General features: G+C 54.5%; 3 protein-coding genes across 3 annotated transcripts; 2 read left to right on the plus strand and 1 right to left on the minus strand.

Moving 5' to 3' along the window:
* Window positions 1-351: 351 nt before the first annotated feature.
* On the minus strand, window positions 352-1,681 carry CCM_03331 (amidohydrolase domain protein; the record flags this gene model as incomplete). The annotated part of the gene is made up of 3 exons (XM_006668482.1): window positions 352-828; window positions 1,081-1,388; window positions 1,492-1,681. 3 exons carry the CDS (start codon window positions 1,679-1,681, stop codon window positions 352-354), a joined length of 975 nt encoding a protein of 324 aa, XP_006668545.1.
* A 1,730-nt stretch (window positions 1,682-3,411) lies between these two features.
* On the plus strand, window positions 3,412-4,203 carry CCM_03332 (uncharacterized protein; the record flags this gene model as incomplete). The annotated part of the gene is made up of 1 exon (XM_006668483.1): window positions 3,412-4,203. The coding sequence occupies one exon, from the start codon at window positions 3,412-3,414 to the stop codon at window positions 4,201-4,203; it is 792 nt and encodes a 263-aa protein (XP_006668546.1).
* A 1,617-nt stretch (window positions 4,204-5,820) lies between these two features.
* CCM_03333 (myosin class II heavy chain (MHC), putative) lies at window positions 5,821-13,425 on the plus strand (the record flags this gene model as incomplete). Its single annotated transcript, XM_006668484.1, has 4 exons — window positions 5,821-5,913; window positions 6,391-6,449; window positions 6,543-10,632; window positions 10,693-13,425. The coding sequence occupies 4 exons, from the start codon at window positions 5,821-5,823 to the stop codon at window positions 13,423-13,425; spliced, it is 6,975 nt and encodes a 2,324-aa protein (XP_006668547.1).
* Window positions 13,426-13,437: the final 12 nt, after the last annotated feature.

Genomic DNA, 13,437 nt, shown 5'->3' on the forward strand with positions numbered 1-13,437 from the left:
CGTAGTCTGGCAAGAACTGATGCAGGTCGGGTGCTCATTTGGGCCTGCATCTGCAGCGTTTCATTCGGCGCAATACGACTGTCCACTCCGCTCGAGACTTGACATACTGACCAGTTTCTCTCTCATTACCGTAGATCGCGTGACTATTGGGATGAGTTTTTAAAAAGAAAAGGGACAGTGTTTGATGCCCTGCGCAGGCAATACTTTTAAATAACATGTGCAGGCAAGCCCAAGATAGGCTCTGCGGATGTCTAGCACAGGCAATCCTTTTCAGTACTATGTGTAGGCAAGCCCAAGATGGGCGCTGTCTTATCTCGGCTCCGTGAGGGACCAGTTACACGAGGTCCCAACTCAGAGTGAGCAGACTTCCTCCACGACGCGGTCAATGAAGCTGACGGGAACGCCGTTTTGTTTCCAGACGTGCGCATCCTTCATGACAAAGCTGACCTTGCGGAGCGCCTTTTTGTCGACGCGCGGGTCGGTGTGGAGGGCGATGATGTCGGCGCGGTTTCCCTTTTTGAGCCAGCCAAACCGATAACCGCACGCGTCCTTGCCACAGGACGCCCAACCGCCGAGCATGCACGCTTCCAGCACGTCGTGCACCGGGATGCCAGCGTCCATCAGGAGCTCCATCTCTCGCGCGCCTTGGCCGTGGTTGAACGCGCCTGTGTCGCCGCCGGCCGCGAGGCGCACGCGACGGCATGGGCCGCCTTTCTGGCGACGGATTGAGCTTGGGGAAGGAGGCTGCGGCGTCGGATTCGAGGACGGCGAGAGTCGGGACGTAGATGCATCCGTGGTCAGCCATGGCTTGGATGGCGTCGTCGGTGGCTAAGGTTCCGTGCTCGATGGTTGTCACGCTGGCTTTGGCTGCCATGGTGACGCCTCGCGCAGTGCCAGCGTGGCAGGCAACCGGTAGACCCGCCGGCCTGGCCTCGTCAACAATGGCGTTCATTACCTCCGGGGTGAACATGACGGTGGAGGGATTCCGGTTGGCGGGCGAGAACAGGATCGCGTCGCCCGAGGGAGTCGTGCAGGGTGTTGCGCCTGTAGTCGGCGTAAAAGTTGATAAAGTCGGCGCACGCCATCGACGTCGTCGCAGGAGTCGCAGATGGGCGGCGGCATCATGCCATTGGCATAGTTTTCTGTGCGGATCGCGTAGGAGCCGGTCGTGGCCAGGCAGCTCGTCGCGACGAAGAGGCGCGGGCCGGGCGGGAGACCGCGATTGACCGCGTCCCGGAGGCTGGCGTCGTGGGAAGCGAGGCCTTCGGTGCCCAGGTCGCGATATGTGGTGTATCCCGAGAGCAACGAAAGGCGCATGTGGTTGACGGCTCGGACGGTGCGCTCTACGATGCTTTCGTCCCGCATCTGGTCGGGTTGATGAGGGAACGCTGCACTCATCAGCAACGCTTGTCCTTTTGCGGGTGTGAGAGCGTTGACTTGTGCGTACCTATAAGCATGCAAAAAAAGCATGGGTATATGCATCTACAAAACCAGACATGGCGACCTTGCGCCGCAAGTCAATGTCGCCGTGCTTTATTTCAGCCGCAATGGTGTCTCGCTGGATGACATATGCCCAATGGCACCGGTGGCGGGGTTGACAACGACGGAGATGTTCTTTTTGAATTGCTGAGGTTGGGTCGAACAGGTTCGAGGTATGAACGGTAAACGTAGGGGCTTCCATGACGGCAAGATTCGAGATGAATCCTACACTGTGCTGTGTCTACAGAAAAGAAGACTGTGAAGACGAGTTGGCTTGGGGGGGACGTCATTTGTCTGGCATTCAGGCGGCTTGCTAGCTCAAGCCCGAATTGGCCAGATGGGCCGCTCAGTACATACTACTACCTACCGCCCTACATTGATAACATGCAGAAATTGACGTCGCCATTGTCATCATGAATGCTTGTGGCTACCTTGTACAGTGGTACCCAATGGTTAGTGCAAAGACGGGGGCATGTGCATGAGGGCGCCAACGGCAATCTTGCGCCAAGACGCCAGCGCTGGATCTGCATTGTTCTGCCCATGGTTTATGGCATTGGGATGGATGTAAAGCAGTCATCTCCGTGTAACTTGTAAGCCAGTCGTGAAACTGGGGTAAGTCGCTTTGTCCTGTTGCGAACGCTGACCAAAAGGGCTGCTACGCTCAGCCTACCTACGGTGGAGGTAGGTAGTACATAGATACCTACCTAGGTACCTCGCAAGATTGAAACCATTACTGTAATAACGAACACTGATGGCGAACCGAGAGCTTCTGGCTGCATGGTGGCTGGTTCTCGGCCTGTATTTGCAGAGCCTAGGCGTCAAAAGATATATTTTGGGACGAAGCTAACCACTGGTGCTCAGCATTTCTACAGCCGCCCTTGGAAAGGTGTTCATCAATCTGCCGGTTTCTGATATGCATTGACGTGAGCACAATCGGCAAAAACACCAAGAGGCTGACCCCATACCTAGGTAGTAGTTACATAACTAATAATACTGTACATGAGTGACACACCGGAGTCATGTGGCGGGGCCGTCATTGATCACGAAGTACTCTGTAATCTGGTATTGAGACAAGTCAAGGCTGCGGTCAGCCTAGCCTCCTGCTTCTGGCTGCTTCTGGCTGCTTCTGGCTGCTTCCAAAATCGTCGACGTCGGCGCCAAAGTAGTGCTACGTGATGCTCGGTTGGAAGTTCAAACAACATTAACTAGTCGCCTTTCAACGTAGACATATCATGGCCAGTTTTGTTCCTTTTGGTCCGCCACGTCACAGAAGCCTTGGCGGTTCCGCGCAGTGCGACAAGGTGAAACGCCACGGGTCGCCAGTTCCTTACTTAGGTACCTGCCTAGTACCTGACTCGCTTGGCCGAAGGGCCCTGGAAGAGGCACGACCCACCCCGGATATCTTGGTACCTGAAAGGTACCGATATGTACCAGAGTGGCGCCCGCCGTCTGCCTGAATACGAGCACAACTCCTTTCCAGGGCCGCCTGCAAACCCTGGTTCATGGCTTCTTCAAATAAGAATATCCAGTGTATCACTTGATCCCTTCATTTATTGTTTTCTCATTTTCTCCACCGTTTGCTCCTCTCTTGCGCTGTTCATCGCCATCTTTTCGCCCACAACATCAAGACACGCGACGTCTTGCTAATCATTCCTTCTTGTTTCTTTTGGTTTGAACCAGCCCGAATAACAGCTGCCTGCCTACCTACCTACCTGGTAGACGACTTTTTATCACACCCAACTGCCGCCGTTCCGTTTGTTGGACCCCCGTTTGAGCGGCCAACCACCTCCAACGCCACACTTCCACCCAGCTTCAGCGACGACCACAAAACTGCACGGCATTTTGGCCGCAGCCGATTGTTTGTCGCTTCACACATCTTCACTTACAGCAAACACGGAGGACTTATAGTGCAATACAGTCGGGTCTGTTACCATGTATTCGCCTCGCTTCCTGCTAGTCCTTGTCGCAGCACTCTGCGTAGCTGACGCGGCCTTTCTGCAAAACTTCCTTGGACGTCGGGCAGATGCTTCAGTCAGCGTAACCGGCAGTGAGAGCAAGGCCTCGTCTACTGGAGGCGCGGCAAGCTCGACTTCAACGCCCTCGACTTCTTCTCCCAGCTCGGCCTCTACCACGCCGCCTGCAAGCTCCAGCACCACCGAGCCTCCGTCATCATCCGCAACTCCCACCTCAACTCCAGCCCCGACCTCGACCCCGTCCTCTTCCACGCAAGCTGCGCCGACGAGCACCCCCGCGGCATCCACGTCGCAACAGCCTACGTCGCAGCAGCAGCAGCCTACAGAGCAGCCGACCTCGCAGGAGGAGACAACCCCTAAGTCTACCTACACCAGCTTCGTTACATCGACGAGCACTCAGTTCCCAGCCAGCACCACCAAGTCTACGCCGACACCAGGCCTGAACTCGGACAAGGATGGCGCTACCTCTGGTATGCCCGTCAAGACGCGCAACACAGTCATTGGCGTGGTTGTCGGCATTGGCGGTGCTATTCTGTTGGGTGCCGCGGGCATGGTTGCATACCGCATCTGGGGCCGCAAGAAGCAGTCGGAAGAGAGCGACGGTCTGATGAGCTACGACCTGAGCACCAACGGCTACGAAAAGCACGAACCGTCCAATTCGATTACCAGCAACACTCAGCGAACGCCGTTTCAGTCGACGTTGGACAACTACCACCAGCCGAGCAACGTCAATCCTTCGTCCAACTTTTAAGCTTAGCGTCTACTCTCGTGACGATCGTAGACCCTACAACATGGAAGAGGACTGGCAGAAGGTGAAATGCGACGAGGTGAGAAGAGATGTCTCAAACTCGCAGAGCAGCAAAAACAGGCAGTGCGCTGGACAACTTATTTCAGAGGCAACGGCTATCTTCGTGTGTCGACATGAAGCGAGGCACGCACGTACGCAGTAGAGCGCCGCAGTGCAGGTACAGCGTCTTGTATATTGCATTTGTTAAATTTTTTTTTCAATTTTTGCGCTGCATAGCGAGTACTGCTGTCCCTTATCCTACTCGATAGACCCGTTTAATAATATATCGCTTGTATGTTGTTAGCATGGACTGTATCGGAAATGCAGTTATGCATACAAATGCGTGGATCAAGTGTTGTTTGTATTACTGCACAGAGCAATTCTGATGTAATAGATGAGGTTTGATCAACGTCGTACGCGAGGTGACGAGATAGACTATGCGGCAACCTGCAAGCCATGGCCATCATTGCGTAGTTTAGGCTCCGTGTGCGATTACCCCCATGCCGGAAATAACTAGATTGCACTTTCGGGGTATTCGCCTCGGTAATAAAGGGTTGGTACGTGGAGGTTGTGGCTAGGAGAAAGCTGTGGGATGTGAGATGGTCAAGCATACGTGCAGGTTGGTTGCCGAGGCAGATATCTGCTCAATCATGAAAATCGCGACCCTAGATATTCACAACTACGCCAGGTCAACTTATCAGTGGCTATTAGATGGAAGGCTCTTGATCCCGCATGCAGAACAATACACACACACTCTCTCTCTCTCTTCATGTTTGTCTGCATAGTTTTTCCTTCCACCCGAAATCACGGCCCGCCTCCAAAAGCAGAAATTTTTGTTTGGGCCTTGGGCGGGAGGCTCCCGTCTGGTCCCCTGGGACTAACTGTTTCTGGGATGTCGTGGTTTCTGTTCTCTCAAAGTGTCTGTCTTCCCTTCCCCCACTTGTGGTGTCAACACTTGGGCAGAAAGTGGGCGTCATTAAACTACCTACTAAACTAGGTGCTTTTCGGATGGCAGCCCAGTTCTTTATTTGCCTAACTATTCCTTTCGGCCTTGGTATCACTGTAAGCGTGGCTCGCCGTCTGCATTGAGACCAGTATATATAGTTATGGATGAAGAGACTTTGGCAGCCTCATTTGAGTGCAAGCTAGAAAGAAAACTCAATAAATGACCTGAGAACTGAATTTTCTCGTCCTGCCCGGCCATGTGCTACCACTGAGCCAAAAAGAGTCAGACTCTGCTGGGCTCGTGCTCTCAACTCAGTCTCCTCCCTCCGCTGTACATTAGCGACCCAGTCACGAACCCTCCGCAATCGTTAGAGGATACATGCTTCGAGTTGGGCATACCAGCAGTTTGTCACTCAAAATAAAGTGGCCGAATGTACAGCTCATCAGGTGAAACCACTCAAGCCGGCCGAGGACCCCTGCCCTAAAACGGCAGTAAACCTATGTATTTCTGGGGGAGAATGAATTGAGTTTGCAAGAGAAACACTTCAGCCCTTTAAACGGTACCAAACGAGAAAGAGGCTGCTACTGTTAGTGACGCTACTGTTCATTAGTATTCTAAATTACATACTTTTACTTATGTGCATTACATGCCATTTGGCTCCCACCTCATGTAGCCCCAGGTTCTCCATTGGCGGTGGCTGGGCTCCATACCTACCTGCCTGGTACCTGGTAGGTAGAGGTAACTAGGGTGGTGGTTGGTAAGGTTGTAGCCCGCCTACTTTGCAACCAAAGTAAATTTCTCCAACCTCGAAAGGTCAGTACAGGCTTGCAAACTCTCTTCCAACATCCTTCGCAGTCTTTGCCTCGATCGCATATATCAACCATGTCTCCCCCCGTCCTCACCTTCTGATTTCGTTTCGCCATTGATTTCTTGATACCCTCACCACCTATACCCCCAAATCGCTGTGTGTAGCCGCCCCCTTTTAATTGCCAAAACGAGCCCATCATACAATCGACGCGACGCGTACCCACCTGAACACCGCAACTCCCTTTTCGATCTTCTGATTCGGGATTTCGAAAAGACAGACCCTCCACGAGAGTGGCCTTTTATACGCCAGATTTGAGAGAATTAGCGACAGGCGACACGTCCTTCGTCTGCGCTGATCTCAGTCGGTAAGTGGCAGAGCCCAATTCGTCCGTGTAAAGGGACTGGCCTGGCTTGACGCGGTGTCACCAACCGGCAACTGCGGGCTGTCCCGATTTACGTGACTTTTCGGTGTTCTCGTCGCCAACTAAACAGCCTTTTTGTTGAATAGACCCTTCGTTACGACGTCGTCCCCGAAGTCGTCAACTACCAGCCCTCCACGTGCGCAGGCACTGGATGGTTCTGGACACCCTCGCTCGCAGGAGCAGCCACCGACGTCCCCGGCCCTCTCCACGGCCTCAACCGCCGACGGAGACGACGACGCAGACCCCGAGTCCTCGCCCCCGGCCCCGGCACTCCCAGCACCAAAGCTGTCTGATCGAGTTTCGGCCCTACTCCGATCCCCAACTAGAGCCAACGACGATCTCTTTGAGACGGCCAGTTGGGGCTCTCCCTACCCCCCCGACGACCGCAACGTACGTCGCCAGAGCTTCAGCAGCGACCTGTCTGAAGAATCGCCAATTCACAATCTGGACATCGACACCCCCTTTCTCCGTACAATTCCTCAATTCCCTCAACAGCCCGACGCGGAGACCCGCGAGCCACTGAGCGCCGCCGCCGCCGTTCTCGCCAACCGAGTCAGGCGCAGCAACAGAGGACTTACCGAAGACTGGATCCGCGCCCACACAGCCGCCGACCAAGGAAACATAGAGCCTCGCCTTTGGCTCAGTGACGGAAGCGATAGCGAGCACTCTTCGCTGAGCGGCTCCGAATTAGCTTGGCTGGGCGAACTTACTCCCAGAGCTGTCAAGGCTGCCAGAGCTGCTAAGAAGCAGACGCGACAACCCCGGTTGAGCGCCAGCATTGAAACCTTGAAACCTACGGAAGGAAAAGACATCAAACTGGGTAACTCAGCAAGCATGGCCTCAGAACCCGAGCGTGTGCTTGAGCCGGCTGTCAAGGTCCCTCCCCAGCACGACGAGCCTATCGGCCAGTCTGTTGAGGAGGGAAGTTACACGTCGCCTACAGAACAGATGAACGACGCAGCATCGAACCCTTCTTCGAACCATTCAGGTGCATTGAGGGACGCGCCTGTCAAGCCATCTGCGGAGACTCTTACTCCGACCCCTATCCCCTCGACACCAAAGAGACTGAAGGAAAAGTCTTTGCCAAAGGAACCTCTCATGACGCCCCGAATTAAGAAGAAGGTACCGTGGAGGGGGAAGAACATCATGATTTTAGTTCCTCGCGATGAAGATCGAGGCAAACCTGGCAAGGCCCCCGTGCCTTTACGCCCTGCTGAAACCACGCGCATGTTTGCTTCATGGAAGGAACTCGGCTATAACGTGGACGGCTTCGATCTGTTTGTCAAAGACTACCAACCCATAGGGACTGATGACTCCCAGAGTCGAGACTGTTGGCCCTCGGCCGATGAGCTTACCCAGGAGCGGTCAACAGGCCATTATCAAGTCACACTGCCAGACCTGAATGCGTGGAAGAACTATGTCCAAGAGCTTCAAGAAGCCAAGCTCAGAGCGCTTGGTGTTTCTGATGCTACGGATGAGCCTCCTGCTCCATCAATTTCACCGACCCTTACCATTCCTTCTCGACAAGCTTCTGCCCAATACCCCCCGCTGCCTTTCTCGCCACCGATCCCTACTTCGTCGGCATCCAGCAACAATGGCTTCAATTTTCAGTCGCAGCTGCTTTCAGGCACCACGACGACAACTCAGAGCCCTGGGATCGCTTCTCCAATTCCTTTTGGACAGATCCAGGGCAAGTTCAACACTCGCCAGTCCATCTCGCTTCCGGCTGGCAACTCGCCGTTTCAGATGTCACATGTCCAGGGATGGCAGCACCAGGCGGGCATTTTGCAAAGTCTCGCTCGCATTGATTCGCCACTTCTCAGCCTGAATGGCCTCATCTCACCCCATTCGCCGTATGATATGGACGGTTTCCCTATTTCGGGAAGCCCCGCCTTCAACGCCCACCAAAGGCACCAGTCGTTGCAGTACTTCCCGCAACAGATGCCTAGAGCATCACCTCATCTACAGCAAGTGCGCGAGGATGAAGAAGAAGAAGTCGAAGATCACGCCAAGAGTCCTTCCAAGACACCAGAGCCCACCAAGCAGCAGCAGGTGTCGATGCATGCCGAGATGCAAGATGCTCAATATCACCTCGAGGAGCAGCTCCGCAATCAGCTCGAGCATGAGGACTACAATCCCCAAGCTCGAGGCAGCGCTGCTGTTCACCACGAGAACCTTGCTTCAGCTCATAATCGTCAGGCGTCTGGGAATCTGGCTGTTTCCGAGCACTTTGCTCACGACCAAGTCAAGCCCGTTGTTCTTCATCATCCCCGCCCACACAGTCGTGGCCAGTCCCAAACTTTCTTCCGCGAGCACGATACGCCAGCGGATGAATCTACCTTTGGCCGTCTCAACGGCATCCCCGAAGCTAACAAACCTGAAGCCGATGAGGCCTACGAGATAGAGACAAATCCGAGCAACCTGGGCACTCCTGTGCAAAGCTTTGACTTCCCTGCCATGACTCACCCGCATCAAAAGACAATGTCAACTGCTAGCAACCCTTGGAACACTGTCAACGAGTCTGTAGAAGTGCCGGATCACGAGAGGAAGATATCAAGCTCGAAACTCAATGTGAAGGCGCCTGAGTTCAAGTTTAACCCTACGAGCAACTTCACTCCTGGCATGTTCAACTTCTCTTCTGCTCCCATTTTTCGGCCTGGAGCAGCAGCTTTCGAGCCTGCGATCTTTCAGGCTGGCGCAGCAGCGTTTGAGCCTGCAGTCTTTCAGGCTGCAGTCCACGATTACGCTGAGCCTGCCGCTCCTGTTGCCGAGTTTGGTAGCAGCCGGTTTGGCGTGAAGGCTGGCTCTCCGTCATTTACTCCAGGCAAGAGCGAATTCAGCTTCTCGACGTCGGGGCCCAAGTTCCGCCCCGACGCGCCCGCATTCACCCCATTCCAATCCCTGGCTAAACCGCTCGACAATTCTCGCAAAGGTCATCAAGGGCGCACTGACTCTATTTTTGGAGACATCAACATTGTCGCGACTGAAATCGCCCGCTCCAGCCGCAAATCCAACGCCATTCCCATCATCCGACCTTCTAGCAGATCGTCGGCCAAGTCGCCCTTGTTGGGTGTTGCTGAAGATTCTGGTGAAGATCAGATGGATAGTGATGGCCGTCCCATCCAGGACGAATCAAGAGCTAAGCGTGCCAAGAGCCTCGCACCAGAAAATGAAGAGGTTGCTTCATTCGCCCAGATGCCTCTTGCTAGCATCTCGGAGAGTACCAACGATAATGCTCTATTTATTGACACGTCAATGTCGTCTGCTGGTACCGGAGATATGTTAGAGACGAAGCAGACCACGGCTGTGCCTTCAGAGATTTCACCGGCTACCAAGGAGGAATGGCGCCCCTTGCAAACCGCCAAGGATGCTGTCATCAACAGCCACAAGGCTCAACATTCTGCCGAACTCAAGTCGAAAAAGCAAGCCCACAAGAGAAACTCGCTCTCTGCTACAGCTATAGTGTTCTCACCTGGAGCCATGTCTTATGGAGACGAGTCGCCGGTGACACTGACCCGCGCAGAGCCAAGCCCTGTCAAAATGACGCACTCTGTATCCATCTCCGAAATCCAGAGAATTTCTCCGCATGTCTCGGACGAGTCTCAATTCTCATCCGCAATGCCCTCTGCCAGACCGAAGGGTCTCAAAGCCTCTCGCTTTGCTCGAGCCGCGCCCGCCTCTGTTACTCCTCCCGCGGCCACCCCTGTACCCATTCTTACTTCCGCGCCGGAGCCCCAGTACGAACAGGAGACTCTCCAGAACACTTCTGCAGACATTATCCCGTCAATCGAGGCTCAAAATACATTGGTTGGTCTCAGCGAAGAGCCAGTCAAGACCGACGCGAAAACAGATGAGCCAACTTTCGAGGAGATTGACGCTGTCATGCAACAAATGAAGATTGATCCGAACATGGGCGTTAAGAAGAAGCCCCTGGAGAAATCTATGTGGAACCAGCCGACGCCCGTCGCCAGCCGACAGCCCTCCTATACGTTGCGCCCCGTTGCACACGAGTTTGTTCCTGAATTTAGCCAACCAGTTCCTCCATACCCGAAAGACCCTCTCCTGGAAGACCCGTTTATTGACCCGCCCGATGCATGGGCCAATGGACAGCAGCAGGACGATATGCCTGCCAGCGACTGGGAAGGTGCCTTCTCAGAGGATGAGCACTCCAAACTTGAGAGCAGGACACAATTCTTCGACGGCCGGGTCAACGAGATTGTTGGTAGCTTACTAGCGTCTCGCCTTGAGCCCATAGAGAAGACTTTGCTATCGATCCAGTCCGCTCTCGGTAACAAGAGCCGTCGTGCCCCATCATCTCGCCGCGATATCAGAAGCACGACTAGTGAAAATCAGGAAAGTGACGCCGACGACGAGGATGACGAGTTGATCCTTAACCGGTCCATGAGCCCGCGCAGAGATCGCCGCATGGACCAAATCCGAGTCGTCGTAACCGAGGCTTTGGCTGCGCAACTCCAGAATGTTCATACCCCGACTGAGGTACCAGTCGTCGATCACTCGGCTGTTTTGGCTGCTCTGGAGGAAGTGAAAGAGCAGATGAGCACATTCAAGAGCATGCCGCGTCTTGACCGTGAAATTGAGCACGGCCATGATGAGGACATCAGACCAAGCACATCCAAATCCGACGATGCTATCCTCGCTAAGCTGGATCAACTGCAAACAAAGAACATTGACCTGGAGCAGCGTCTACAATTCGAACAGCACAAAATTGAGAAGGAAGTCCAAGAGCGTCGTGAGGCGGAGGATGCTGCCGCCGAACTTAATCGCAAGCTCAATGCTGCCGAAACTCGTGTCGAAGTCGAAATTATCAACAAGAGTGTATATGATCAGCGTGTGGGAGATCTTGAAGAGCGCCTCAGACTGCAAGAGGATAGGACCGAAGAGGAGCTCAAGCAACGCCGCCTTCTCGAGGACAAGCTTTGTGATGTCCAGCGCCAACTCAAGCATGCTTCCGAGGAGGAAACTCGTCTTACGGAAACCCTCGAAGAACGCGACCGCAGAATCAAAGAGCTGGAGCAGCTTGCTGGCAAGAAGGCTATGCGCATGACTTTACTGGAGGCTGCTTCCAGCAACGCAAGCCAGTCACAGAGTGAAATGACCAACAAGCTCAACACCCTCGAGGGCGACCTGAAGGAGATCCGTCAAGATAACACGCACTGGCGCAACGAGGCCGAGCGAGCCGACGAGAGCGCTCGCCGCAACGCTGGTGAGCTCGCCGTTGTCCGCGACGAGAACAAGGGCTTCCAAAACACCATCCAAATTCTCGCGGCTCAGCTGCAAGAGAACGAACGCCTCCGTGAATCTTGGCGTGGCAAGTTCATGTCCCTCCAAGAGGACATGGCTAATGCTGCTCGCGAGGTCGCCGAGGAGAGCGCCAGACGCATCAAGAAGGACCAAGCTATGCTAGCCCGCCAAGAAGTGCTAGACGCTAGGTTGCAGGCCGAAGCCAGAACTCGTGAGCGCCTCGAAGTTGAGATGGAACGCTTGCAGACCAACGAAAGAAGTGGCATGCGTGCCCTCAAGGAATGCACACGTCTCGAGGGGATCATGGGTGAGCTCCGTACCGAAAAGGATCAGCTCCAGCAGTCCGCTTCTCGCTACCTGCGCGAATTCGAAGAAGCCAGAGAGTCTGGCGCCAGCGAAGTCAACCGTACCAGAATGTCTATGCAAACGGAAATTGACGCTGCCAACCACCAGGTCAACGTTGTCCGCCAAGAGCTTGAAGACCAAAACAACAAGCTCCGTGCTGAAATCGACAACATCAGGCTCGAGACCGACACTGCCAAGGAGCGCAACGAGATGCTTTTAGAGGAAGAGCAAACTACCAAGGTCAAGTTGATAGAGGAGCTTGAGCGTAAGCATCAGAACGAAATTGAGGATATGCAGACCCGCTTCGAGCGCCAGATCAACAATACTGTCGAGGATAGCCAACGATCTGAAGAGGCTCTTCTAGAACGTCTTAGCCTGTCCTCATCCAAGATGGAACACCTCAAGGATCGAATTCTGCACCTCGAAGACAAGCTCGAAATTTCTAAGCAGGCTGCTGCCGCTGCCGCTCAGGCCGCCAAGGCCGCCGCTACCGAGCCCACCCGTGCTCCTTCTCCTGCTCCTGCTACTACCACTCGCGTCGCAGTTTCTTCCAACTTGCCTGAGAAGATCTCCCCTCAGGCCCTTCGTGAATCCATCATGGTTCTCCAAGAGCAGCTTCAAGCTCGCGAACAGCGTATCGAAGAGCTTGAGCAGGACGTCTCCAACCTGGACCCCGAAGCACCTTCCAAGATTTCGAAGCGCGATGATGAAATCAGCTGGTTGCGTGAGCTCCTTGCAGTAAGACATGGTGATCTGCAGGACATCATCGCAGCCTTGGCCGTGGACTCGTTTGACCGCGAGAGAGTCAAGGATGCTGCCATCAGACTCAAGGCCAACCTACAGATGGAGGAACAGGAGCGCGAGCGAGCTATAAATGGTGGCTCGTCTATCACCTTGCCCAACATTGCGCAGAGCATCCAAGCCGCTACTCCGCGAGTCGCGCAGACCATTGGCTCTGGCTTCAACGCATTTGATCGATGGAGAAAATCCAGCCAGCCCTCTTCGTTCTTCTCTGGCGTGCTTAACTCGCCTTCAGCAGCCACGCCATCCCGCAGCAAAGGTCCCAGCGCACAACAATCTAGGCTTCTAAGTGGCCTGTTGACGCCTCCGGCGTCTAGCCTACGTCAAACACCTGCGGCTGACAACAAGCCTCAGCCTACGGCCTTTGGGAGCACTGGTCGGCGGTTCCCGTCTCACGGCAGCGTCCAGAACCGAACACGCGGAGAGTCAAAACCATCGGCGCTGGCGGAAGATGAGGAAGCGGCGGCCACGAAAGACACCACACCACCGCGTCGCCAGGAGCAGCCAGCGGATCCTGTCACGCCGCTCATGATTCGTCAGAGTGGATACGATTCTGACGCCCAGCCTGGCGACTTTGATGATCATGACTTCTTTGAGGATTAAAGTGTAGGGAGG

The sequence above is a fragment of the Cordyceps militaris genome (genome assembly GCF_000225605.1).
Source record: "Cordyceps militaris CM01 unplaced genomic scaffold CCM_S00002, whole genome shotgun sequence".
In the NCBI taxonomy this organism is placed as follows: domain Eukaryota; kingdom Fungi; phylum Ascomycota; class Sordariomycetes; order Hypocreales; family Cordycipitaceae; genus Cordyceps; species Cordyceps militaris.